The 24,449-nt window shown below is 48.6% G+C and overlaps 1 protein-coding gene across 3 annotated transcripts in view; it reads right to left on the bottom strand.

Moving 5' to 3' along the window:
• The window catches only part of AFMID (arylformamidase), a 36,561-nt gene extending 12,221 nt beyond the window's left edge, over positions 1–24,340 (bottom strand). Inside the window, exons 1-11 of one of the 3 annotated variants that reach the window (XM_041726172.1) lie at positions 24,239–24,340; positions 22,470–22,560; positions 7,004–7,108; positions 6,873–6,921; positions 5,574–5,659; positions 5,410–5,482; positions 5,125–5,222; positions 4,779–4,857; positions 4,527–4,668; positions 4,216–4,320; positions 501–1,359 (exon numbers count right to left, since the gene is read on the bottom strand). In XM_041726172.1, the coding sequence (XP_041582106.1) occupies positions 1,318–1,359; positions 4,216–4,320; positions 4,527–4,668; positions 4,779–4,857; positions 5,125–5,222; positions 5,410–5,482; positions 5,574–5,659; positions 6,873–6,921; positions 7,004–7,108; positions 22,470–22,560; positions 24,239–24,277 (909 nt within the window). In that variant the 5' untranslated portion in view covers positions 24,278–24,340 and the 3' untranslated portion in view covers positions 501–1,317. Of the gene's footprint in view, positions 1–500; positions 1,360–4,215; positions 4,321–4,526; positions 4,669–4,778; positions 4,858–5,124; positions 5,223–5,409; positions 5,483–5,573; positions 5,660–6,872; positions 6,922–7,003; positions 7,109–22,469; positions 22,561–24,238 lie in introns of those variants that run through there. The other 2 variants (XM_041726171.1, XM_041726173.1) reach the window with 2 other exon arrangements.
• Positions 24,341–24,449: the final 109 nt, after the last annotated feature.

Here is a 24,449-nt window from a genome sequence, read left to right as displayed (position 1 = left end):
CAGGCACCCTGTTTATGTCTCCTTTTTTAAAAAAGTGAATAGGATCACAAGGCAGCAGGCACATTTTGTTCTGTCTTTTGCTTGCTTAAGACATTTTGCCTTCACAGGGCAAAGGGAGCGATTCTCCACCTAGGTGCCGAGACGTCAGCAGCTTGGAGGTGTCTCCGAAGGAATTTGTTGCAAATGTTAAATGACGTCCTACAGTTTGTGAGTCATTTCCTTTGAAGATCTGGAATAAATTCAAGTTACATCTATCATGGTGTTCTCATCTGCCTGCATCCTGAAAGCTTTCTGAATATTTTAGTGCTTCAAATTACATATTGCATTTAAATATTCATTACATTCTTATCCTAAGAGTCAAAGAATACAGATGAAGCAAACACCTCCTTCCCTGGGTTCCCATTTCTACCTCCCACCCCAGAGGGGAGCAGAGGCATCAGATGTGGATCTTCCAGGGCCATTCCCCAGCATTCATACACGTGGGCACACAGAGAAAAACATCTTTTTGTGGGTGTATATTGTGTACAACCATTGAGATGGTCCTAAGTTGTATCATTGAGCATCTTGTTTTTATCATATAACAATATGCCCTGGGGATTTCCCACCTGGTAAACAGGTCTCTTTCTAATGGCTACATAGTGATTGGTTGCTGGCTGCTTGCATGCACTTATCCTACTGATGAATATCTAGGCCATTCTTCACTTTCCCTGTACTCCATCATCTTGGAGTGCCAGCTGCTCAGAGTGGGGGCGGGGTGCTGGGATGGGGAGGGTGGTGGATGCACACAGCTGGCTCCTTGGGAATTGCACACACAGCTGGGTGAAGCAGAGGAAGCTTATCCTGGCTGTGGATGTCATTGTCATGTCCCAGAAGGGGCTAGCCTGGAGGCCATACCCCAGGACTCTTAGGGGAAGACTCGGGTGACAGGTGGAGCCCAGGACTAGAGTGGTCAAGAGTGCCGTCAAAGACAGAACAGACTGGTTTGAGAAACTCTTATGAAAAGGTTACTCTTATGATAACCTTTTCTTATGAAAAGGTTAGCAAACTCTTTCATCCAGAGCCAAGTGTGTTGTCATTTTTGTCATGCCCTCTTGGCAGGCAGGGGGCCCGGCAGCTTGGGCATCCCAGGGCGTTGACTCGGCTGGACCTTCCCTGGAACCCTTCCATCCAGGCCAGCGAAAGGCCCTGGAGGTTTTTAGTGGTGTTCAGAGCAAATAGATGTGCTCATGGGCGTGGGGAGAGCGGAAGCAGGCAGGCAGGGGAAGTGTGAGGGTCTGTGGAGGAGCTTCAGCATCATTCAATGTCGGGTTGAACACTTTAGTGCCGTCGGGGCTCCTGGAGGATTGTTCTCAAAATCATCTGCGACAGGAAGAAAAGACATAAAAGCCCAAGAATTGGAGAGGCTGTTGTGAGACTCTCTCGAGGAATCTGATGAAAGAAACAGGCTGCATTGCTGATCATAGAACTGTCACTTAAAATGACAGCTCAGTCCCCATCTGTCCTTTGAAGTGTCCTAAACAAACTCCCAACCATATGTAGACTTACGTCAGGCTTGACCTGTGGTTTTGTCCACTTACGAGTTAAGAATGGCTTTATGTGTTTATGTAATTAGGTGTTTAATTAATTAATTGGCAATTAAATCAGGGCCAAATTCTCAGAAATCTCTACACCCAATGTGGGGCTTGAACGCATGACCCAGAGATCAAGAGTCGCACGCGCTATGGACTGAGCCAGCCAGGCGTCCCTGGCTTTATGTTTTTAAAGGGTTAAACAAAGATCGAAACAATATTAGTGCACACTTGATCTTAGCCAAAAGGCTGAGAAGCGATTCAGAATATTATTTCATGATGTGTAAAAATTATGTAAGATTCGAATGTCAGGGCAGCCCCAGTGGCGCAGCGGTTTAGCGCCGCCTGCAGCCCAGGGTATGATCCTGGAGACACTGGATCGAGTCCCACATCAGGCTCCCTGCATGGAGCCTGCTTCTCCCTCTGCCTGTGTCTCTGCCTCTCTTTCTCCCTGTGTCTCTATGAAAAAATAAATAAAATCTTAAAAAAAAAAAGATTCAAATGTCAGCATCCATAAATAAGGTTTTATTGGCACACAGGCACGTTCACCATTTACGAATTGTTGTGGCAGCTTCTGTGCTACAATGGCAGTGTTGGGTAGTTGTGTCAAGAGGCGTATGGCCCCCAAAACCTAAAATATGTATTTCTTAGGTTTTTCAAGAGATGCCACTTGGGAGCGTTTGGTTTTTTCCCCCAGTTAAAAAAAAAAAAAGTAATACATGTTCGTGTTAGCAAATATGGAAACGAATTTTTTTTAAAGATTTTATTTATTCATTCATGAGAGACACACACACACACAGGGAGAGGCAGAGACAAGGCAGAAGGAGAAGCAAGCTCCATGCAGGGAGCCCGACGTGGGACTTGATCCAGGATCACACCCTGGGCCAAAGGCGGCGCTAAACTGCTGAGCCCCCTGGGCTGCCCCTGGAAATGAATTTTTTAAATATACTATCACACCACTGGTGTGACACACGCATGTATATGCTTCCAAGGGCCTAGCTGTCTGTGTATTATTGAACTGGCGATATACTGGATCAGTTGTTTCTGGATCAGTTGTTTTTTGCTTTTGCTCTCACACCTGAAACGATTTGATACGTCCTAATTTTCGTAAACTTCATTCTGTTACCGAATTATGTCGTAATTTAACCTCACTGGGACATGTAAGCTGTTTCTAAGTTTTGATTATTAATAATGCTGCAAAGACGACCTTTGCGTATTTCTCAATTATTCTGAAGAGAAATTCCAAGCCCCAGAATCACTGGGCCAGTGGGTTTGGATCCCTGTGGCCAGGCTGTGCTGTCACCCGCGGAATCAGAGAAGAGCCCTTTGCAATCGCTCCAGCGGGCCTGGGCATAATTCTCATCAGAACATTTTCCATGACAGGTGGGAAAGGACTGGAATTTTATGTGACATTTCTATGATCACTAGTATAATCTTCCCCTATGTTTACTGGCCATCTATAGTTTTTCTTAAAACATTCCTTATCCTTTATCCATTTTTTTTTCTATTTATAATCTATTCTTAAATAGAAATAAAAAGTATTCTTACTGGGGCACCTGGGTGGCGCAGTGGCTGATCACCTGCCTTTGGCTCAGGGCATGATCCTGGGGTCCTGGGATCGAGTCCCGCATCGGGCTTCCTGCAGGGAGCCTGCTTCTCCCTCTGCCTGTGTCTCTGCCTCTCTCTCTGTGTCTCATGAATAAATAAATAAATAAATCTTTAAAAATAAAATTGTTCTTACTGATTTTAAAGTGCTCTTTATATAGTAAGAATATTAACTATGTGACTTAAAAGTGAATGCTATAGAAGCCTTACTGAGGTGGCAGCTGATTAAAAAGTGAAGTTAACAAGTACCCACTTTCCCAGAAAAAAAAAAAAAGTGGTAATTCTATATCTGCCAAATCTGTGGCAAATATTTCCCCCAATTTATTCTTTGACTTTTAAAAGAATTCTCCACATTAGAAATATAATAGGTGCGTTGGGTGGGTCAGTGGGTTAAGCCTCTGCCAAGATCCTGGGGTCCAGGGATGGAGTCCCTGCTCAGCAGGGAGTCTACCTCTCCCCCTCCCTCTGCCCGTCCCCCTATTTGTGCACACACACACTCTCTCTCAAATAAATAAATAAAATCCTTAAGAAAATTGTAATATTAGATTTTTTTAAAAAGATTCTATTTTTAAGTCATCTCTACACCCATGAGATTGAGTCATGTGCTCCACCAACTGAGCCAGCCAGGTGCCCCTGTAATATTTGATTTTTAAAAAGATTCTTCATGTTAAAGTTGTAATGAACGTTTATGAGCCATATCCATCCATCCTCTCCTACGTGGAGTTGGCTTTGCTTTATGCTTACACACAGGCTCATCTCACGCTTTCCTTTGACCGGATCAATGCCTCTCCCCATCTACACCAAGCCCCGTGCAGCTCCCACCTGTGTGCCCAGGAGTGTACTCTGCAGACCACCTGGGGCTCTTTCAGAGAGGGGTGAAGTAGAGGAAGCCAGTGGGGTACTCACTTCCTACCATCAGGACCCCAGCCTCCTGGATGCCCAAGATCCAGTAAAGTGGCCCCCCTGTGCTTCCCACCTCCCCTTCTGTGTGGGGACAGAGGCAGGACCCACACTCTCCACAGGGAAAGGAAGTGCTCCCCACCTGGGTGAGCACATAGTCCTTCTGGGTTAGGTTCCAAATGATTTCAAAGTGATCCATATCATGGATTTCTTCAAACGAGGCATTCCACCCTCCTTGGCGCAGTATCTGGATAGAGAAAGGAGCAGAGCAGCAACACAAGGCAGCAGTGGGTGGGGGGGCTCTGCGCCACACCTGGCTCCCACCAGGTGCTCCCTAAGTATTTGTTGAATAAATGGCTGACGGCCTTGAGGTCCCTTTGGGTAAAATAAAGAGGAAGGTAATGAGAGCACAGGACCCTCAGCCTCTGGCCAGAGGCGGAGTCCTGGGAGTACCTGATAAAATTCCTTGGACTGTCGGTGGAATTCAGGGGAGTCGTGCTGGCCCACAGACACCAGCACATGGCAGGCTGGATCCAAGGGCCGAGTCAGGGCCGCCTCCAGGAGCAGCTGTGGGCTGTTCCTCTGAGCATCCTCCCTGATGCAGGGGGTAGGTGTGGGTCAGGACAGAAAGGAGCCTGCCCCTTACCCCCAGCCTTCCTTGTAGGCTCACACTCAGCTCTGGGAAGAGGGGGCCAAATGACTCACAGGGTCATGAGGAGAGGAGCATTCTGAGAAGTGTACACAATGGGCTTCAGGTCATAGATCCCACTGAGCAGGAAAAAGCCTATGAAGGTGAAGAATAGTCAGAGGGCCAGGCTGCTGGGGGGCCAAGATTCCACCCATACCAGGCCTTGTGCAGGCACCAGGTGGGAGAGTCTAGCCTCCAGGACCAAAGGGGCAAGACCAGGGTAGGGGTAGAGAAGCAAAGCAGGCCTGTTGTACAGGGCCCAAAGTCCCCAGGTCAAGCCTTTCGTGACTGTTGGGATTTTGTGCAGCTGGCACAGCCCCGCAAGCCCATCTGGGGAGGGTGAACCTGCAGTCCCATGAAAACCTTTGAGGTTGGGTGTGACTCCATGCTTGGTCCAGTTGGCCAGGAGCATCATGGCAGCCAGGTGGGCTCCTGCTGAGTGTCCACACAGGTAAATTCCCCTGGGTTGGATCAGAGCAGAGAGCCAAATTTGCATTCAGTTTCCCAAATGCATCAGGCCAGTATCAAAGACTCCCAATTTGCCTTCTGCTCCACAGGCCAGAGCGGGCAGCCAGATGGTGCCCAAGGGGCTAAATCTACTGTTGTCCCACATTGTCTAGCAGAAGGAAAATCTGCAGCGGTACCCACTTGTTGCACGGATACTGCTTCTGGACAAACACGATGCTCCGAGTCACTTGGTCTACCATCTGGTCCAGGGTACCTGCCCAGAGAGCATGAGCTGGGTCAAGACCCATTGGGGGCTCTCTCCTCTCCAAAGCCCACCAGCCTTCCTGCCCGACCATCCTCATTACCTTTGGGGGCGATGTCATAAGCCACTACCACCACGGTCACCCCCTGCTCTGTCAGCGGATTGACCATGAAGGCTGATGTGTCTTTACTGAGGAAAGAAACAAAGATGTGACAACTGGAGGCACGTCGGCCACCAGGCTGCTTCCCTGTCCTGTCTCCCCAGGGCATCATCCCTCTCTGGTTCCGTGTAGTATAAGGAAGAATGTAGGCGCTGTCTCTACCATGTCACACACTAGCTCTGAAACCCTGGGGACCTTATTTAATCTCTAAATCTGGTTTCCTCATCTGTCAAGTGGGGGCATCTACTTCCTCCTACACGTTGTCTTTGAGAAATGAAGATCAGACATGTAGAGAGCTCTGCGTGATGAAGGCTGCTACCAATCTAGCTGTGAAGATGAATATGCTTGAAGGGTGGTAGATCCTAGAGCAGGCAACTCCTTAGAAAGATTGCATGGGGCAGCCCGGGTGGCTCAGCGGTTTAGTGCCACCTTCAGCCCAGGGCCTAATCCTGGAGTCCTGGGATTGAGTCCCACGTCAGGCTCCCTGCATGGAGCCTGCCTCTCCCTCTCCCTGTGTCTCTGCCTCTCTCTGTGTCTCTCATGAATAAATAAATTAAAAAAAAATTTTTTTTTAAAAAAAAGAAAGATTGCATGGGACAACAGTGTCCTGGAAGACCTCAAGTACCCCTCTGCTTATCTTAAGGTGACGAGCTATCCTGGTTTGCCCGGGGACTCTTACCAGTCCGTCACAAAATGGGAAGGTTTCCCTCTGACTGAGGAGGCTGCCCATGCTTTTCCACTGGGTATAGTGGGTCAAAGAGTGTCCCCTCCAAAAGACAGGTCCAAATCCTAACCTCAGTACCTGGGAATGTGGCTATAGGGTCTACGCAGATATAATTAGGGATCCTGCGGTGAGGTCATGCACGCTATAGGATGGACCTCAATCCCACGAGGGGTGACATTATGAGAGTGAAAGGCAGGGGAAGATCTGAGACACAGACACAGAGGAGGCCCCACGAGGATGGAGGCAGAGATGGAAATGATGTGACCACAGCCAACGAAAATCTAGAGCCCCCAGAAGCTGGAAGAGGCAGGAGCAGGTCCTCCCCTGGAGCCACCTGTCGGAGCACAGCCCTGCCCACACCTTGATCTCAGACTTCTGGCCTCCAGAACCTGGAGAGAATGCACTTCTGGTGTAAGCCCCCGAGCTTGTGGTCATCTGTTGCAGCAGCCCCGGGGGACTCCTACACCAGGGGAGGGCGAATCTCCCTTTCTCCCTGTTCATCCAAGCTCCCGACTCACCTTCCACTCTGCCAGTACCCTCCATGAAAGAACAGACAGAAAGGCGAGGCTGTAAGACAGACAAAGGGCGTGGGTGCCGAGCCTGGGGGCCAGCCGACCCCTGTCCCGGGACCACCTGCCCGGCTGCCTACCTTCAGACACTCCCTCGGGAAAGTAGATGTCCAATTTTTCCCCTTCGCCATCTCCGTAGGGGACGTGCAGCAGGCTCTTCCTGGTGGCTCGGGCCTTCTTGGTGGCTGTGTCGAGAGATGGACGAGTCACCATCAGCACAACCTGCAGTAATTGCTATTTCATTTAAGGTAGAAACCTCTGTGCTGAAAGCCCCTTTGGGGGATCCCTGGGTGGCGCAGCGGTTTAGCGCCTGCCTTTGGCCCAGGGCACGATCCTGGAGACCCGGGGTCGAGTCCCACGTCGGGCTCCCGGTGCATGGAACCTGCTTCTCCCTCTGCCTGTGTCTCTGCCTCTCTCTCTCTCTCTGTGACTATCATAAATAAATGCAAAAAAAAAAAAAAAAATTGAAAGCCCCTTTGGGGGGAGCGGTCGGCTCCAGGTGTCAGGCCTTGTGGGTGACACCTTGGGACGCTTCCCCAAGTCCTCATGATCGTCTCTGCTGGGTTCTGCAGCATCTCACGGATGTGGAGTTACAAAGAGACCAGACTGGCCCATCCCAGTGGGACCAATACTGTCCGCCGAAGTCTGTCTGGCAGTGAGCTGTGGCTCTGAAGGGCGCCGCTCGGACCGTTACTTCATTACATGCTTATTGTGTGCATGACACTTCGCTTCATGCTCCAGGAAGTATAAACTTTTCCAAGCGTCCGGGAAAACAATCTTCTAGGGAAGCAAGATATAAACTCATTTCCAATAGGGGCACCTGGGTGGCTCAGTTGGTTAAGTGTCTGACTCTGGGCTTAGACTCAAGTCATGATCTCTCGGTGATGAGATCGAGCCCGGCATTGGATTTTGTGCTCACTTGTGGAGTCTGGTTCAGACTCTTTCTCCCTCTCCTTGCCCTTCCCTGCTCAAGTGCTCTTTCTCTCTCTCTCTCTCTCAAATAAATAAATAAAGTGTTTAAACTCACTTCAAATAAATAGATAATGAGACGATATGAATATATGATTGAGTGCCATGAGGGGAGAAGTCAGAATGATGTGAAAATCGGCTAGGACTTGGGTGGGAACAAAGGAGGATGGGCATTGTTAGGGAAATAAATACCATGGGCAATGGGGTGGGGTGAGAGGGGAGTCTATATGGTCACTCTGTATCCCAGAGTGACCCAAAATCAGTGGAAAATCAGGCAGCTTAGTTCCCTCCAATGCTGGGCACTGGAGAGTGTAAATTGGTAGGCTCTTCTGAAGGGCAGCTTGGAAAAATGTATCAAAGCCCAAGACGATCATACTCCTTGATGTCTAAGTCCTTATCCACATAGTTTTTATAAGGAAATAATCAGAAATATTCCCAAAGACTTGTTTTAAAGATGCCCACAGGGGCGCCTGGAGGACTCAGTGGTCAAGTCTGCCTTTAGCCCAAGGCGTGATCCTGGAGTCCCGGGATCAAGTCCCACATTGGGCTCCTGGCAGAGTGTTTCTCCCTCTGCCTATGCCTCTGCCTCTCATGAATAAATAAATAAAATCTTAAAAAAATAAGATGCCCACTATGTAAAGCTATTTTATAATAGCAAAACACCTGACACTGCCTAAGTGACCTGGAATAATAGAAGGCTGCTCAAACTATGGCCTATCCCTCTTCTCTGCTTTATCATGGAGCCCGGCATCCACCCCATATATCAAAAAATGATATATTTTTCACATTGTTTGTTGTCTGTCTGTTGCCTTCACTGTGAAGACAAGGGCTTTGCTTTGCCCACCTCTGTACACCCAGGACCTGATAGGTAGTAAACAATGAAAAGAAAATTCTGTGATAAATTAATATTTCAACAAGCAGTGCTGGGCCAACTGAATATCCAAACTGGAAAAAAAAAAAAAGTTTCTTGATCTCTACCTCATACCACACACATCAGATCAGTTCTTACGGATGATCTAAATGTGAAAGAGAAGACAACAGAGATCTTGGAAAAAAGCATAGGAGATCTTCATGATCTTGGGAGAGGCAAAGATTGCACAAACAGGACTGAATGTACTAATTGAAAAGGAAATGGAGGAGTATTTCACGGTGTAAATAGCAAAACAGGTTGTGCAAATACCACGTTGCATTATCAGTGTGATCTTTCTGATATTGAAACTGGTAGGGAGAGACATGATCCTTGGATCCATGTCCCCAGAGGTGCCCAGGTCCCACCACCCTTGGTGGCTATGGTGGTGGCCCCGAAATGAACAGTGCTCCTCTGGGCTGCATGATCCTGCCACTCCAGGATGGGCAAACTCAGTATGTAGAGATGGTTTGTATGAAGTGTGTTTAGGGAAGTGTACATAAACTTAAAATGGGCTGTCATTTTGGCTGGACCGTTCAAGGCCAAGAGCAACAAAAATGATGGTAGATGCCAAGTTTCCCCCATGTCAGAACCAGGGACCAGGCTGCCTTTGCAGGACAGGCAAAGCGGCTGCAAAACCAGTTTTGCCATCACTGACCATGTCTACTGACCACCCTCCTCCACCCCTACCCAACCAGTTCTTGGAATGAAGGGACAGATAAGGAGAGGTTTCTTAGGAGAGAGATGTGGCATGCAATGTGCTGTGGGCACCCCACTCCCTCTCCTGTGTAGGGGTGGGGGGAGACTTCCCATCTCCTGATACTTCAAGTGACCAAATGCTCAGAGGGCCTGATGTGTGGACTCGTGTAAGGTTCTAATGACCAGGGACACCTGGGTGGCTCAGTGGTTGAGCGTCTGTCTTTGGCTCAGGATCTGATCCTGCAATCCTGGGATCGAGTCCCGAATCGGGCTCCCTGCAGGGAGCCTGCTTCTCCCTCTGTCTATGTCTCTGTCTCTCTCTGTGTGTCTCTCATGAATAAATAAGTAAAATCTTAAAAAAAAAAAAAAAAAGAAAAAAGAAAAAGGGTCTAATGATCAGAACAAAATGGGCTCCCCAGGTGTCCATGTGCCACACTGGGCACAGGCCACTCCGCAGGACATGTTTACCAGGACGGATCTATTAGAGACTTCCAGTGAATCAAACATATTGCATTTGTGATTATAACCTGAAGTGTTTAGGGGCTCCTGGGTGGCTCCGTGGCTTAAACATCTGACTCTTCAACATGGGAATTTGGGGAAGACACAAACATCCACAACAGCTCATGCACCACCCAAAAGTCCTGGAGCTCTACAATATCAACTCCCCTGCTCACCTTCCTCTAGGGGCTGACCCTGATCACCCAAACACCCACTGTCCATCCACTCGCCTGCTTCCAGAACACTTGGCCCTTCTAACAGACTGTAGCATTACTTATGTCTTTTTTTTTTTAATTTTTATTTATTTATGATAGTCACACAGAGAGAGAGAGAGAGAGAGAGAGGCAGAGACACAGGCAGAGGGAGAAGCAGGCTCCATGCACCGGGAGCCCGACGTGGGATTCGACCCCGGGTCTCCAGGATCGCGCCCTGGGCCAAAAGCAGGCGCTAAACCGCTGCGCCACCCAGGGATCCCGCATTACTTATGTCTTATGTTCATGGTCTATCATCTCCCCCTCGCCCCATTAAGAAGCACAGGGAGGACCGCATAGAGCACACAATCAATGGCTGACATTGTGATAATGTTGTATGGTGACAGACAGCGACTATACTTCTCATGACAAGCACAGAGTCCTGTACAGAGTTGTGGAATCACTACGTTGTACATCTGAAACGAATATATCATTGTATGTCACCCATCCTTCAATACTAAAATAAGAAGAGGAAAAAAAGAATAGAAAAAATACAAAGAGAATAAAAAGAGAAGAGAAAAATAAGAAGAGAAAAAAAAACAGGGGATTGTCTGTTTTGCTCACTGAAATATCCCAGGCACAAAATGAGTGACCAGCACATGCCAGGCAGCCAGGAAAAATTCACTGAATGGATCAGCACATGATGAAGCAACCCTTTGCTGAGAAGCACCCAAACAACTCTGCCGTGAACAGCCCTGTGCCCACATCACACTATGTGCAGGGGCCTGAAGAAAGCCCTCTCAGAAGCGGGATTTCTGGATCAGAAAATTTGTCATTTTGAGGCCGTTGCCTACTGCTGTCCATGGGGCTTTGCCAAGTGCCCTCCTACCAGCATAGGGTGGAGAGGTTTGTGCCTGACAAGCGCATTGATAGAGGGGGTTCATCAAAAGATTGCAATTTATTTTTCCCAAGAGTTCTTAAAAGCATACATGCACTGACTAGATTCATTTTGTGCCGGAACTGAGAAAAAGACCATGAAATTTATGTTCTAAATCGAAGAGCAATTCAGACCAAGCAGCTGTATTCACTATCACGCACATGTCTCCCTCAGATATTAAAAAACTCAGGTGACCCTGAGAAAGAGGGACTGCATCTCTGCAGGAAGTCTGCCCACTGGTTGGAAGGCAGCTGGGTGCAGGGGCCTCAGCCTCCCCCCAAATGTGAATACCACCAGCCTTCTAGTCCTTGAACCCTAGGCCAGGAACAAGGGGGGCTTCAATGAAGAAACCATATTAAAACTTCCTTTTTTGATAATGCAAAAACTGAGTTTCTATTATTTGCAATAAAAAGTGTCCACACTGTTAGAGACAGAAACACCAAGTCCATGGACACATCCAGAGCATATGACAGGGGAATTAGGGGAAGTGGTAGCCGGAGCCCCTAGAGACTTAACGCAAGCATGGGGCAGGAAGACCAGACAGTCCCAGAAGGCTGAAGACCAAGGGTTTATTACCTGCAGTGGCAGCAGTTTAAGAGAAGGCAGGGTCCCCTCAGCCACCCTCTAGTTAACAAGTGGTGGAATTATTGATGGTTTCATTTTTTTTTGATGGTTCCATTTTTAAAGGCCCTTTTAGTAGGCATATGCTCCTTTTGTAATTAAGATAAGAACTGTTACCTAAAAACAGACAAGATGGTGCAGAACAGAGCTACTTAAAGTGTGGTGTGTGGGCGCCGGGAGCCCTACCCTGTCTGCTCCTGGTCCATGATGAGCTAAGTACACAAAGCAAAAGTGAGCATTTAGATTATACGTAGTTTCATAGAACAGCTTTGTCTATTGGACTTAATAAGAAATCGGGGCTTTCAAACCAAAACTTGTACACGAATGTCTATAGCAGCCCTATTCACAATTGCCAAAAGGTGGAAACAGCCCAAATGTATGTCAGTGGATGAATGGATAAACAAAATGTGGTATGTTGGGGATCCCTGGGTGGCTCAGCGGTTTAGCGCCTGCCTTCGGCCCAGGGCGTGATCCTGGAGTCCTGAGATCGAGTCCCACATCGGGCTCCCTGAGTGGAGCCTGCTTCCCCCTCTGCCTGTGTCTCTGCCTCTCTCTCTCTCTGTTTCATGAATAAATAAATAAAATATTTTTTAAAAATGTGGTATGCCCACACCACAAGGGCATGAAGTAGCGATAGGCACTACACCAACTATGCCAAGGAGAAGCAGCCAGATGCAAGAGGCCACATGCATATGATTCCATCATTTGAAATATCCAGAATTGGTAAGAGGAGAGAAATAGAGAGTTACTGCTTAATGGTAGGAGGTCTCCTTCTGGGATGATGAAAACGATTTGGAACCAGGTAGTGGTAGGTGGTTGCACAAATTGTGAATGTTCCAAATGCTACTGAATTGTGCACTTTAAAATGGTTAAGGTGGTAAATTTTGTGTTAGTGTGTAGCAAGGTCAAACAAAATTGGGGCTTGTATCTTCTGTGCCTTGGCATTCTTTCTTTCACTTTTCTGAGGGAGAGGAAAAAGCCCAAGATCATCCGAGCCTTGGAAAAAAGTAGGAGGGATCTCTCCGAGGTTGGGTCCCTACCAGAGGCTGTCAATCACGAGGCTCCACCCACCTCACTGGTGATTGGTCCTCCTGGAGAAGGGCGTGGTTTGGGGACCTGGATGCTGGGGGAGACAGCATTCAGCACCTACTGTGTGCCTATGTATGTGTGTTTGCACGTATGCAACTACCTATCCATCCACCCCATCCATCCATCCATCCATCCATCCACCCATCCATCCATCCACCCATCCATCCATCCATCCATCCACCCCATCCATCCATCCATCCACCCCATCTATCCATCCATCCATCCACCCCATCCATCCTCCACCCATCCATCCATCCATCCATCCACCCACCCCATCCATCCATCCACCTCATCCATCCATCCATCCATCCACCCCATCCATCCTCCACCCATCCATCCATCCATCCATCCATCCATCCCATCCATCCTCCATCCATCCATCCATCCATCCACCCCATCCATCCATCCATCCACCCCATCCATCCATCCATCCACCCACCCCATCCATCCATCCACCCACCCATCCACCCACCCATCCTTCCTTCCTTCATTTAGTGTACAATATATTGGTACTAAGAGTCCTGGTAAAACAAATTTAAAACTACTGATAGAGGAAATCGTTCTGCAAGCCTGCCGGTAGCAGCCCCCCCCTGCTCTCTGCCCATGCTCACTCAGCAGTTCCCGTGTGCCCAGTCTTAGCGAGGCCAGGTCTTCAGGGCAGATAAAAGTCATCTACTTATTAGAGCAGAACATCCCCTGCTGCACGGTAATAGGTCAACGGCTGTAAGGGTGAATACACATCAAAAGCAAGAAAAAAAATTTTTTTGAGTCTCCCTGGTGCAGAAAAGGAAAAGAGAGCTTCTTCCTTCCCTTTTCTTAGAGCATTTATTTTGGGAAACTCATCATAAATCCTTTCTCTACCCCTCTGAGGTGTACGTAAATATTTTTACTTTTATTATTTTTTTAAATTTATTTTTTATTTTTTATACATAAATATTTTTAAAACCGAACCAAATCTCTTGCCAGTTATGGGACCTAGCGATGTTTTCCTCCAGGACCGGGGAGAGCCATCTCTTTGAAATGTAATCATCAAGGAAGCCAGAGTCCCTACCCCCAGATTCCGTGGGAGGGCAGGAAGTTTTCTTTTTCCTCTGGATACAGGCAATTAGCAAGCACAGGTGGCCACCCTAATTACCTGGTGCAATTTGGAAAAACTAGTGTGGTGCTGTCTCTTGCTTGAGCAGAGGTGCCATTTATCTCGAGAACAGGTATGCGATGGGCTGTGTCTGCCTGCCGGTATAAAAGGATGAGGTTTCTTTCTGGTCTTTAGTGGCTTGCCTGTGCGGCACATTGCAGTTTGGTTTACCTCTTACTTAATAATAACACGTTTTCTTTCTCTCTGTGTCCTTTGTGGGGAGGCTTTCTGGTTTGGCAGGAGACTCTTTTTCATTATTTGTGCTTTGTGTCCCTTTGTGGCCTCCTGTAAGTTTGATTCCGGGGCAATCCTTGAGTGGGCGGGCAGCACTGACCCAGTGTGGGGAGCCCCTCCAGGAGAGGCCGGCAGGTGCACACTCATGGACATGGCCTGACCCACCTCACCCCACCAGCCTGCTCCATGCTCACCTGGAAGCTCAGCTCAGGGAGGCAGCCACCATCATGAGCTTCGTGAGCTTGGTTAAGTTATTTAACCTCATTGAGTAGGGTAAGGTGAGGCACTTGCTTTGGGTACAACATTGGTGGAGGAGTGGGGGGTCAGCACCAAAAACTCAATAATGAAGATTGTGTTGGGCTGTAGGTTTGTTTCCCCAACATTTATTTTATTATTATATTTGAAAGATTTTATTCATGAGAGAGAGAGAGAGAGAAGAGCGCCAGGGGGAGAGGCACAGGGAGAGGGAGAAGCAAATTCCCCGCTTAGCAGGGAGCCTATGTGGGGCTGGATCCCAGGACCTCAGGACCATGACCCAAACGGAGGGCAGACACTCAACTGACTGAATCACCCAGGCGCCTCTCCCCCAACACTTATATTACCTCCCAAAGGTGCCACATCCAATGTCATCACATTAGGGGGCAGTTAGGTTTGGATGGGGTCATGAGGGTGGAGCCCCTGTCATGAAATTAGTGGCCTTACAAGAAGAGGAAGAAAGACCAGGGCTCGCTCACTCTCTGCCATGTGAAGACACATGGACAAGGCAGCTGTCTGCAAGCCAGGGAGACGATTCTCCCTAGGGAACCAAACTGGCCAGCACTTGGCCAGTCTTGGACTTCTCAGCCCCCAGAACTGTGAGAAGTCGATTCCTGTTGTTTAAGCCACCCATTCTATGGCATTTTGCACTGGGAGACCAAATTGACTAATACAAAGATAAATAATATTTCATTAAAAAAATTTTTTTTAAAAGATAGTCTCTATACCCAGCATGGAGCCCGACGTGGGGCCGAACTCAGGACCCTGAGATCAAGACCAGAGCTGAGATCAAGAGTTGGATGCTCAACTGACTGAGCCACCCAGGCACCCCAAAAAGAAGTAATATTTATATGCAATATATATCTCTATATATACATGTATATGTATATATATATAATTTTTTTTTATTTTAAAAATATTTTATTTAGGGCAGCCCGGGTGGCTCAGCGGTTTAGCACCGCCTTCAGCCCAGGGCATGATCCTGGAGACCCGGGATCGAGTCCCATGTCGGGCTCCCTGCATGGAGCCTGCTTCTCCTCTGCCTGTGTCTCTGCCTCTCTCTCTCTCTCTCTGTGTTTCTCATGAATAAATAAATAAAATCTTTAAAAAACTTCTCATGACGAGCACAGAGTCCTGTACAGAGTTGTGGAATCACTACGTTGTACATCTGAAATGAATATATCATTGTATGTCACCCATCCTTCAATACTAAAATAAGAAGAGGAAAAAAAGAATAGAAAAAATACAAAGAGAATAAAAAGAGAAGAGAAAAATAAGAAGAGAAAAAAAAACAGGGGATTGTCTGTTTTGCTCACTGAAATATCCCAGGCACAAAATGAGTGACCAGCACATGCCAGGCAGCCAGGAAAAATTCACTGAATGGATCAGCACATGATGAAGCAACCCTTTGCTGAGAAGCACCCAAACAACTCTGCCGTGAACAGCCCTGTGCCCACATCACACTATGTGCAGGGGCCTGAAGAAAGCCCTCTCAGAAGCGGGATTTCTGGATCAGAAAATTTGTCATTTTGAGGCCGTTGCCTACTGCTGTCCATGGGGCTTTGCCAAGTGCCCTCCTACCAGCATAGGGTGGAGAGGTTTGTGCCTGACAAGCGCATTGATAGAGGGGGTTCATCAAAAGATTGCAATTTATTTTTCCCAAGAGTTCTTAAAAGCATACATGCACTGACTAGATTCATTTTGTGCCGGAACTGAGAAAAAGACCATGAAATTTATGTTCTAAATCGAAGAGCAATTCAGACCAAGCAGCTGTATTCACTATCACGCACATGTCTCCCTCAGATATTAAAAAACTCAGGTGACCCTGAGAAAGAGGGACTGCATCTCTGCAGGAAGTCTGCCCACTGGTTGGAAGGCAGCTGGGTGCAGGGGCCTCAGCCTCCCCCCAAATGTGAATACCACCAGCCTTCTAGTCCTTGAACCCTAGGCCAGGAACAAGGGGGGCTTCAATGAAGAAACCATATTAAAACTTCCTTTTTTGATAATGCAAAAACTGAGTTTCTATTATTTGCAATAAAAAGTGTCCACACTGTTAGAGACAGAAACACCAAGTCCATGGACACATCCAGAGCATATGACAGGGGAATTAGGGGAAGTGGTAGCCGGAGCCCCTAGAGACTTAACGCAAGCATGGGGCAGGAAGACCAGACAGTCCCAGAAGGCTGAAGACCAAGGGTTTATTACCTGCAGTGGCAGCAGTTTAAGAGAAGGCAGGGTCCCCTCAGCCACCCTCTAGTTAACAAGTGGTGGAATTATTGATGGTTTCATTTTTTTTTGATGGTTCCATTTTTAAAGGCCCTTTTAGTAGGCATATGCTCCTTTTGTAATAAGATAAGAACTGTTACCTAAAAACAGACAAGATGGTGCAGAACAGAGCTACTTAAAGTGTGGTGTGTGGGCGCCGGGAGCCCTACCCTGTCTGCTCCTGGTCCATGATGAGCTAAGTACACAAAGCAAAAGTGAGCATTTAGATTATACGTAGTTTCATAGAACAGCTTTGTCTATTGGACTTAATAAGAAATCGGGGCTTTCAAACCAAAACTTGTACACGAATGTCTATAGCAGCCCTATTCACAATTGCCAAAAGGTGGAAACAGCCCAAATGTATGTCAGTGGATGAATGGATAAACAAAATGTGGTATGTTGGGGATCCCTGGGTGGCTCAGCGGTTTAGCGCCTGCCTTCGGCCCAGGGCGTGATCCTGGAGTCCTGAGATCGAGTCCCACATCGGGCTCCCTGAGTGGAGCCTGCTTCCCCCTCTGCCTGTGTCTCTGCCTCTCTCTCTCTCTGTTTCATGAATAAATAAATAAAATATTTTTTAAAAATGTGGTATGCCCACACCACAAGGGCATGAAGTAGCGATAGGCACTACACCAACTATGCCAAGGAGAAGCAGCCAGATGCAAGAGGCCACATGCATATGATTCCATCATTTGAAATATCCAGAATTGGTAAGAGGAGAGAAATAGAGAGTTACTGCTTAATGGTAGGAGGTCTCCTTCTGGGATGATGAAAACGATTTGGAACCAGGTAGTGGTAGGTGGTTGCACAAATTGTGAATGTTCCAAATGCTACTGAATTGTGCACTTTAAAATGGTTAAGGTGGTAAATTTTGTGTTAGTGTGTAGCAAGGTCAAACAAAATTGGGGCTTGTATCTTCTGTGCCTTGGCATTCTTTCTTTCACTTTTCTGAGGGAGAGGAAAAAGCCCAAGATCATCCGAGCCTTGGAAAAAAGTAGGAGGGATCTCTCCGAGGTTGGGTCCCTACCAGAGGCTGTCAATCACGAGGCTCCACCCACCTCACTGGTGATTGGTCCTCCTGGAGAAGGGCGTGGTTTGGGGACCTGGATGCTGGGGGAGACAGCATTCAGCACCTACTGTGTGCCTATGTATGTGTGTTTGCACGTATGCAACTACCTATCCATCCACCCCATCCATCCATCCATCCATCCATCCACCCATCCATCCATCCACCCATCCATCCATCCATCCATCCACCCCATCCATCCATCCATCCACCCCATCTATCCATCCATCCATCCACCCCATCCATCCTCCACCCATCCATCCATCCATCCATCCACCCACCCCATCCATCCATCCACCTCATCCATCCATCCATCCATCCACCCCATCCATCCTCCACCCATCCATCCATCCATCCATCCATCCATCCCATCCATCCTCCATCCATCCATCCATCCATCCATCCACCCCATCCATCCATCCATCCACCCCATCCATCCATCCATCCACCCACCCCATCCATCCATCCACCCACCCATCCACCCACCCATCCTTCCTTCCTTCATTTAGTGTACAATATATTGGTACTAAGAGTCCTGGTAAAACAAATTTAAAACTACTGATAGAGGAAATCGTTCTGCAAGCCTGCCGGTAGCAGCCCCCCCTGCTCTCTGCCCATGCTCACTCAGCAGTTCCCGTGTGCCCAGTCTTAGCGAGGCCAGGTCTTCAGGGCAGATAAAAGTCATCTACTTATTAGAGCAGAACATCCCCTGCTGCACGGTAATAGGTCAACGGCTGTAAGGGTGAATACACATCAAAAGCAAGAAAAAAAATTTTTTGAGTCTCCCTGGTGCAGAAAAGGAAAAGAGAGCTTCTTCCTTCCCTTTTCTTAGAGCATTTATTTTGGGAAACTCATCATAAATCCTTTCTCTACCCCTCTGAGGTGTACGTAAATATTTTTACTTTTATTATTTTTTTAAATTTATTTTTTATTTTTTATACATAAATATTTTTAAAACCGAACCAAATCTCTTGCCAGTTATGGGACCTAGCGATGTTTTCCTCCAGGACCGGGGAGAGCCATCTCTTTGAAATGTAATCATCAAGGAAGCCAGAGTCCCTACCCCCAGATTCCGTGGGAGGGCAGGAAGTTTTCTTTTTCCTCTGGATACAGGCAATTAGCAAGCACAGGTGGCCACCCTAATTACCTGGTGCAATTTGGAAAAACTAGTGTGGTGCTGTCTCTTGCTTGAGCAGAGGTGCCATTTATCTCGAGAACAGGTATGCGATGGGCTGTGTCTGCCTGCCGGTATAAAAGGATGAGGTTTCTTTCTGGTCTTTAGTGGCTTGCCTGTGCGGCACATTGCAGTTTGGTTTACCTCTTACTTAATAATAACACGTTTTCTTTCTCTCTGTGTCCTTTGTGGGGAGGCTTTCTGGTTTGGCAGGAGACTCTTTTTCATTATTTGTGCTTTGTGTCCCTTTGTGGCCTCCTGTAAGTTTGATTCCGGGGCAATCCTTGAGTGGGCGGGCAGCACTGACCCAGTGTGGGGAGCCCCTCCAGGAGAGGCCGGCAGGTGCACACTCATGGACATGGCCTGACCCACCTCACCCCACCAGCCTGCTCCATGCTCACCTGGAAGCTCAGCTCAGGGAGGCAGCCACCATCATGAGCTTCGTGAGCTTGGTTAAGTTATTTAACCTCATTGAGTAGGGTAAGGTGAGGCACTTGCTTTGGGTACAACATTGGTGGAGGAGTGGGGGGTCAGCACCAAAAACTCAATAATGAAGATTGTGTTGGGCTGTAGGTTTGTTTCCCCAACATTTATTTTATTATTATATTTGAAAGATTTTATTCATGAGAGAGAGAGAGAGAGAAGAGCGCCAGGGGGAGAGGCACAGGGAGAGGGAGAAGCAAATTCCCCGCTTAGCAGGGAGCCTATGTGGGGCTGGATCCCAGGACCTCAGGACCATGACCCAAACGGAGGGCAGACACTCAACTGACTGAATCACCCAGGCGCCTCTCCCCCAACACTTATATTACCTCCCAAAGGTGCCACATCCAATGTCATCACATTAGGGGGCAGTTAGGTTTGGATGGGGTCATGAGGGTGGAGCCCCTGTCATGAAATTAGTGGCCTTACAAGAAGAGGAAGAAAGACCAGGGCTCGCTCACTCTCTGCCATGTGAAGACACATGGACAAGGCAGCTGTCTGCAAGCCAGGGAGACGATTCTCCCTAGGGAACCAAACTGGCCAGCACTTGGCCAGTCTTGGACTTCTCAGCCCCCAGAACTGTGAGAAGTCGATTCCTGTTGTTTAAGCCACCCATTCTATGGCATTTTGCACTGGGAGACCAAATTGACTAATACAAAGATAAATAATATTTCATTAAAAAAATTTTTTTAAAAGATCGTCTCTATACCCAGCATGGAGCCCGACGTGGGGCCGAACTCAGGACCCTGAGATCAAGACCAGAGCTGAGATCAAGAGTTGGATGCTCAACTGACTGAGCCACCCAGGCACCCCCAAAAGAAGTAATATTTATATGCAATATATATCTCTATATATACATGTATATGTATATATATATAATTTTTTTTTATTTTAAAAATATTTTATTTAGGGCAGCCCAGGTGGCTCAGCGGTTTAGCACCGCCTTCAGCCCAGGGCATGATCCTGGAGACCCGGGATCGAGTCCCATGTCGGGCTCCCTGCATGGAGCCTGCTTCTCCCTCTGCCTGTGTCTCTGCCTCTCTCTCTCTCCTCTCTGTGTTTCTCATGAATAAATAAATAAAATCTTTAAAAATATATATTTTATTTATTTATTCGACAGAGAGAGAGCACAAGCAGGGGAATGGCAGGCAGAGGGGGTAGGGGGAGAAGCAGACTCCCCACGGAGCAGGGAGCCCAACTTGGGACCCGATTCCAGGACCTTGAGATCATGACCTGAGCTGGAAGCAGACACTTAAATGACAGAGCCACCCAGGCGCCCCTATATAGATATATACATATTTTAAATCAAAAGGAATGGCTAAATGTCCATGGCCAACAAAATGTCAACATTTTAAATAGAGACGGGCTCTAGCCCTGCACATGCGTGGCTGTTGTTCATTCACCTGGCCCTAATGTCCCCCTGCTTGTAGGCTCACATTCTGCAACCACAGAATGGGTCAGTGGTGCCTGCCCCTCCTCTGGGCCAACTACAGCAGTGAAACAGGAAGGCGAGTGGACTATGTACTTGAAGCTGTCCACATGGTTCTCCCTCCGCCTATGTCTCTGCCTCTCTCTGTGTGTCTCTCGTGAATAAATAAATAAAAATCTTAAAAAAAAAAATAGGGACACCAGGGTGGCTCAGCAGTTGAGCATCAAATGCCTTTGGCTCAGGTCATGATCCCAGAGTCCTGGGGTTGAGTCCCACATTGGGCTCCCTGCGTGGAGCCTGCTTCTCCCTCTGCCTGTATCTCTGCCTCTCTCTGTGTGTCTCTCATGAATAATAAATAAAATTTTAAAAAAAACAAATAAAAAATAAAGCTGTCCACAGTGTGGAGAGAAATCACTAGTGGGAGCCTCTGAGGGCAATGGGCACACACTCCTCTTCACTCTGGCTCCTTATGAGTGACGTGCTTTCTCAATGGGGATGGCTCTTCTCTTCCTCAAGACAAGTAAGATAGACAAAAAGGTTTTTGGGGTGCCTGGGGGGCTCAGTTGGTGAAGCATCTGCCTTTGGCTCAGGTCATGATCCCAGGGTCCTGGGATCAAGCCCCGCAGCATGCTCCCTGCTCCGCAGAGAGCCTGCTTCTCCCTCTCCCTCTGCCTCTCCCCCTGGCTCATGCTCTCTCTCTCTCTCTCTCTCTCTCTCTCGCTATCTCTAATAAATGAATAAAATCTTAAAAAAAAAAAAAAAGGTTTTCTACAAGCTCATGTAGGTTTCACTACACACTCAGACTTACTGACCAGATAGTCGTGTATTTGGCACAGAGCTGGGCACAGCAGAGGATTCTGAAGAGCCCAGGACACTACTTCACCCCACATCTGTTGGATCAGGGAAGATTCTGGTATGTGCTGGAATAAACCTCCAGGAGCCTGTTCTTCCACTGGGTTATCTCAGTTTAGAGAACCACCAACCCTATGAGCTCTGTTCAGGCTGCTGAAACAAAGCAGATTTGCCAACATCCAATTTTCCCTACAGAGGAAAGGCTGGCGGCTTTCTCACACTTCCTCTAAGAAGCCTGCTTCCCCCAAGCCAGCGCAAATGCTTCAGTGAGTGTTAAAATCGTGGTATGACACTCTGGAGACACAGGACAGAAAATTCCTGTTAATTCCTCAAGGGAATTAACCTTAAGGCTTCTTCACTTGCTTCCAGGTTCCCAAGCCCTGATTTCTTAAAAGAAACAAGTCTCTTGGCTTTTTACAAATAGCATCAACATCCCAAGTTCGGGCCCTCCTGGGAGGCCTTCCTGTCTTTCACTCCACCTCACTGTGCCACTGCGGCATGTGGCCTTACGGGCCTGGGCATGGTTGGCCAAGCAGGAGAGGAGGCGGAACACGGTTTGTGGGATGTGTCCTGCCTCTGGCCATCCTGCAGCGAGGGCTGCTGGGTGCCTGGCCCCGAGCCCATGAGGCTTACGCAGTGCCTGGACTTTGGGAATCCCCCTGAGAGCCTGCTCCCGCCCCCGGGGCATTCTGAATCACTGCCAATGCCAAAGTCCACCCATGACATCCATGGAGAGGGCCCCCAGTACCCTCGTCTCCTATGTGTGAGTAGGTCCTCAGGGCCTCTTCGGCTCCACGTCGGATGACCCATCTGCTGGGGCTGTACTGATCCTCCAGCTCCTACAGAACATAGACAGAAGGTTGTGTAAGACCTTTCTTCTCCACAGCATACCCCACCCCTCCAAACGTCTGGATGCTCCTCCTCTCTGCCTTGAGAAGCCCTCCCCCAATAGCTCAGGCTCTACAGATGCCCTCAGCGTCCTTCGAGCCCCTCCAAGCTCCAGCCTGATCACCCGCACCCCACTCTCCTCCCACACCAATTAATTAGGTACATCACATACATCGCAGGTGCTCCCAGAGTCGTGGTCTAGAGTGAGACCATGCCTTAAACTAGTGGACAGCCTTAAAGGGGAGATGAAGTCCCACTGGTTAAGCCACCGTGGGCACCAGTCCTACTGCAGGAAGCCGGGAAGCTGGGGTGATCACTGCAGAGAAAGTGACATGCAGCTGATCTTCTCTGAGAGAGCATGATTTTTTTTTTTAAGATTTTATTCATTTATTTTGAGAGAGAGGGAGAGAGGGAGAGAGACCACTTGAGCAGGGGGAGGGGCAAAGGGAAAGGGAGAGAACTCCAGCAGATCCCCCACAGTCAGTGTGGAGTTGGACACGGGGCTGGAACCCATGATCCTGAGATCATGACCTAAGTTGAAAACCAGGGTCAGGCGCTCAACAACTGAGCCCCTCAGGCGCCCATGAGAGGGTGGGATTCTGATTGCAGGAGTCACAGCAAAGAAACAAAGGTCAGGAGAGAGGAATCAAAGGTCAGTTTGGAAATGCTGGTGAGTCAGACCACAGAGACGCAGAGGTGAGGTGGAAGGAGGGACTACGGGGAGAGGATCTCAGATGTCAGGCTAAGACACAGAATTAATGCAGAGAGTAGCAAGGAACCAGGTTTTGGAGAAAGAGCTCAAAGGCAAGGAGAAAGAGTGAAGCCTAAAATGGGAAATTTTAAGACGGGGTGACTTCATGGAAGGGTCCTGGGCTCTGGTGTCAGATGGGTTGAGTGCCATCCATGCTCTGTCCCTTACAGGCTGTTTTACGCTCTCTGGGCCTCAGCCCCATCTACGTAATGGGCATAATAGTAGCATCACAGGGTTGAAGGACATAAAGCATGCAAATGAAGTAAAACTAACCATTCAAACGTGGGTTACGGCCCCCTCCCGTTGACCGAGGTGCCTGACCAGCGTTCTTTAGATCCTGTACAATCTGTGCCTGCGGCACATACCGGCACACGCTGTCACTGCTACCGTCATCTTCCCTGTCCTTATGTACAATAACAATAATGCAACGGGTTTCTGACACAGAGAGAACGGGGTTTTCTGGGGGGTGGGGGGCAGAATGCATAACTTATCAGATTCTCACATGTATCCGTGACCGGAAAACAAATAAACCAAGCCAAACCAACCCAAAATACAGCCTGAAATGCAGGGAAACTAGTTAGGAAATCACAGTTGAGTGATAACCCTAGTGAGTGCTTTGTCCGAGTCCTTCACCCCCGGCACATCCTCCATCCACGCTGTGGGACCTCAGTGTCGGGAACTGGGACTCCTTTGCGGATATTAGCACAGCCCTGAGGACCAGGCGCCCCGGAGCCTGCCTGTGGCCAGAAGCAAAGGAGATGCCGGCGCTAGGGCTTTGGGAGCGCGCACCGGGGCGGCCTGGGCTCTGGGTCTCTAAGTTCGCCTCCCGGGGGGAACGGCCTCTAGGCCCCGCGCGCCGCTCGGCGCAACCCGCCTACCTCCTCGGACAGCCGCTCCCAGGGCGCCGGGCCCTCCATCCCGCCGCAGCCGGCCAGAGGGCGCGCCCCGGCCCTTTAGAGGCCCTGCAGAGGCGGCGGCCGGGGCGGGGCCTGCCGTCCAGGGGACGCGAGCCCGCCGGGTCCCGGGGCCGCCCACGAGGGGCGGGCCGCGCTCGAATCTCCCGCCAGTCCGCGGCCGCGCGCTGATTGG

The sequence above is a fragment of the Vulpes lagopus genome, chromosome 12 (assembly GCF_018345385.1).
Source record: "Vulpes lagopus strain Blue_001 chromosome 12, ASM1834538v1, whole genome shotgun sequence".
Classification (NCBI taxonomy): domain Eukaryota; kingdom Metazoa; phylum Chordata; class Mammalia; order Carnivora; family Canidae; genus Vulpes; species Vulpes lagopus.
Note: the sequence above shows the minus strand (reverse complement) of the source record. Positions and strands in the feature narration are given on the sequence as shown.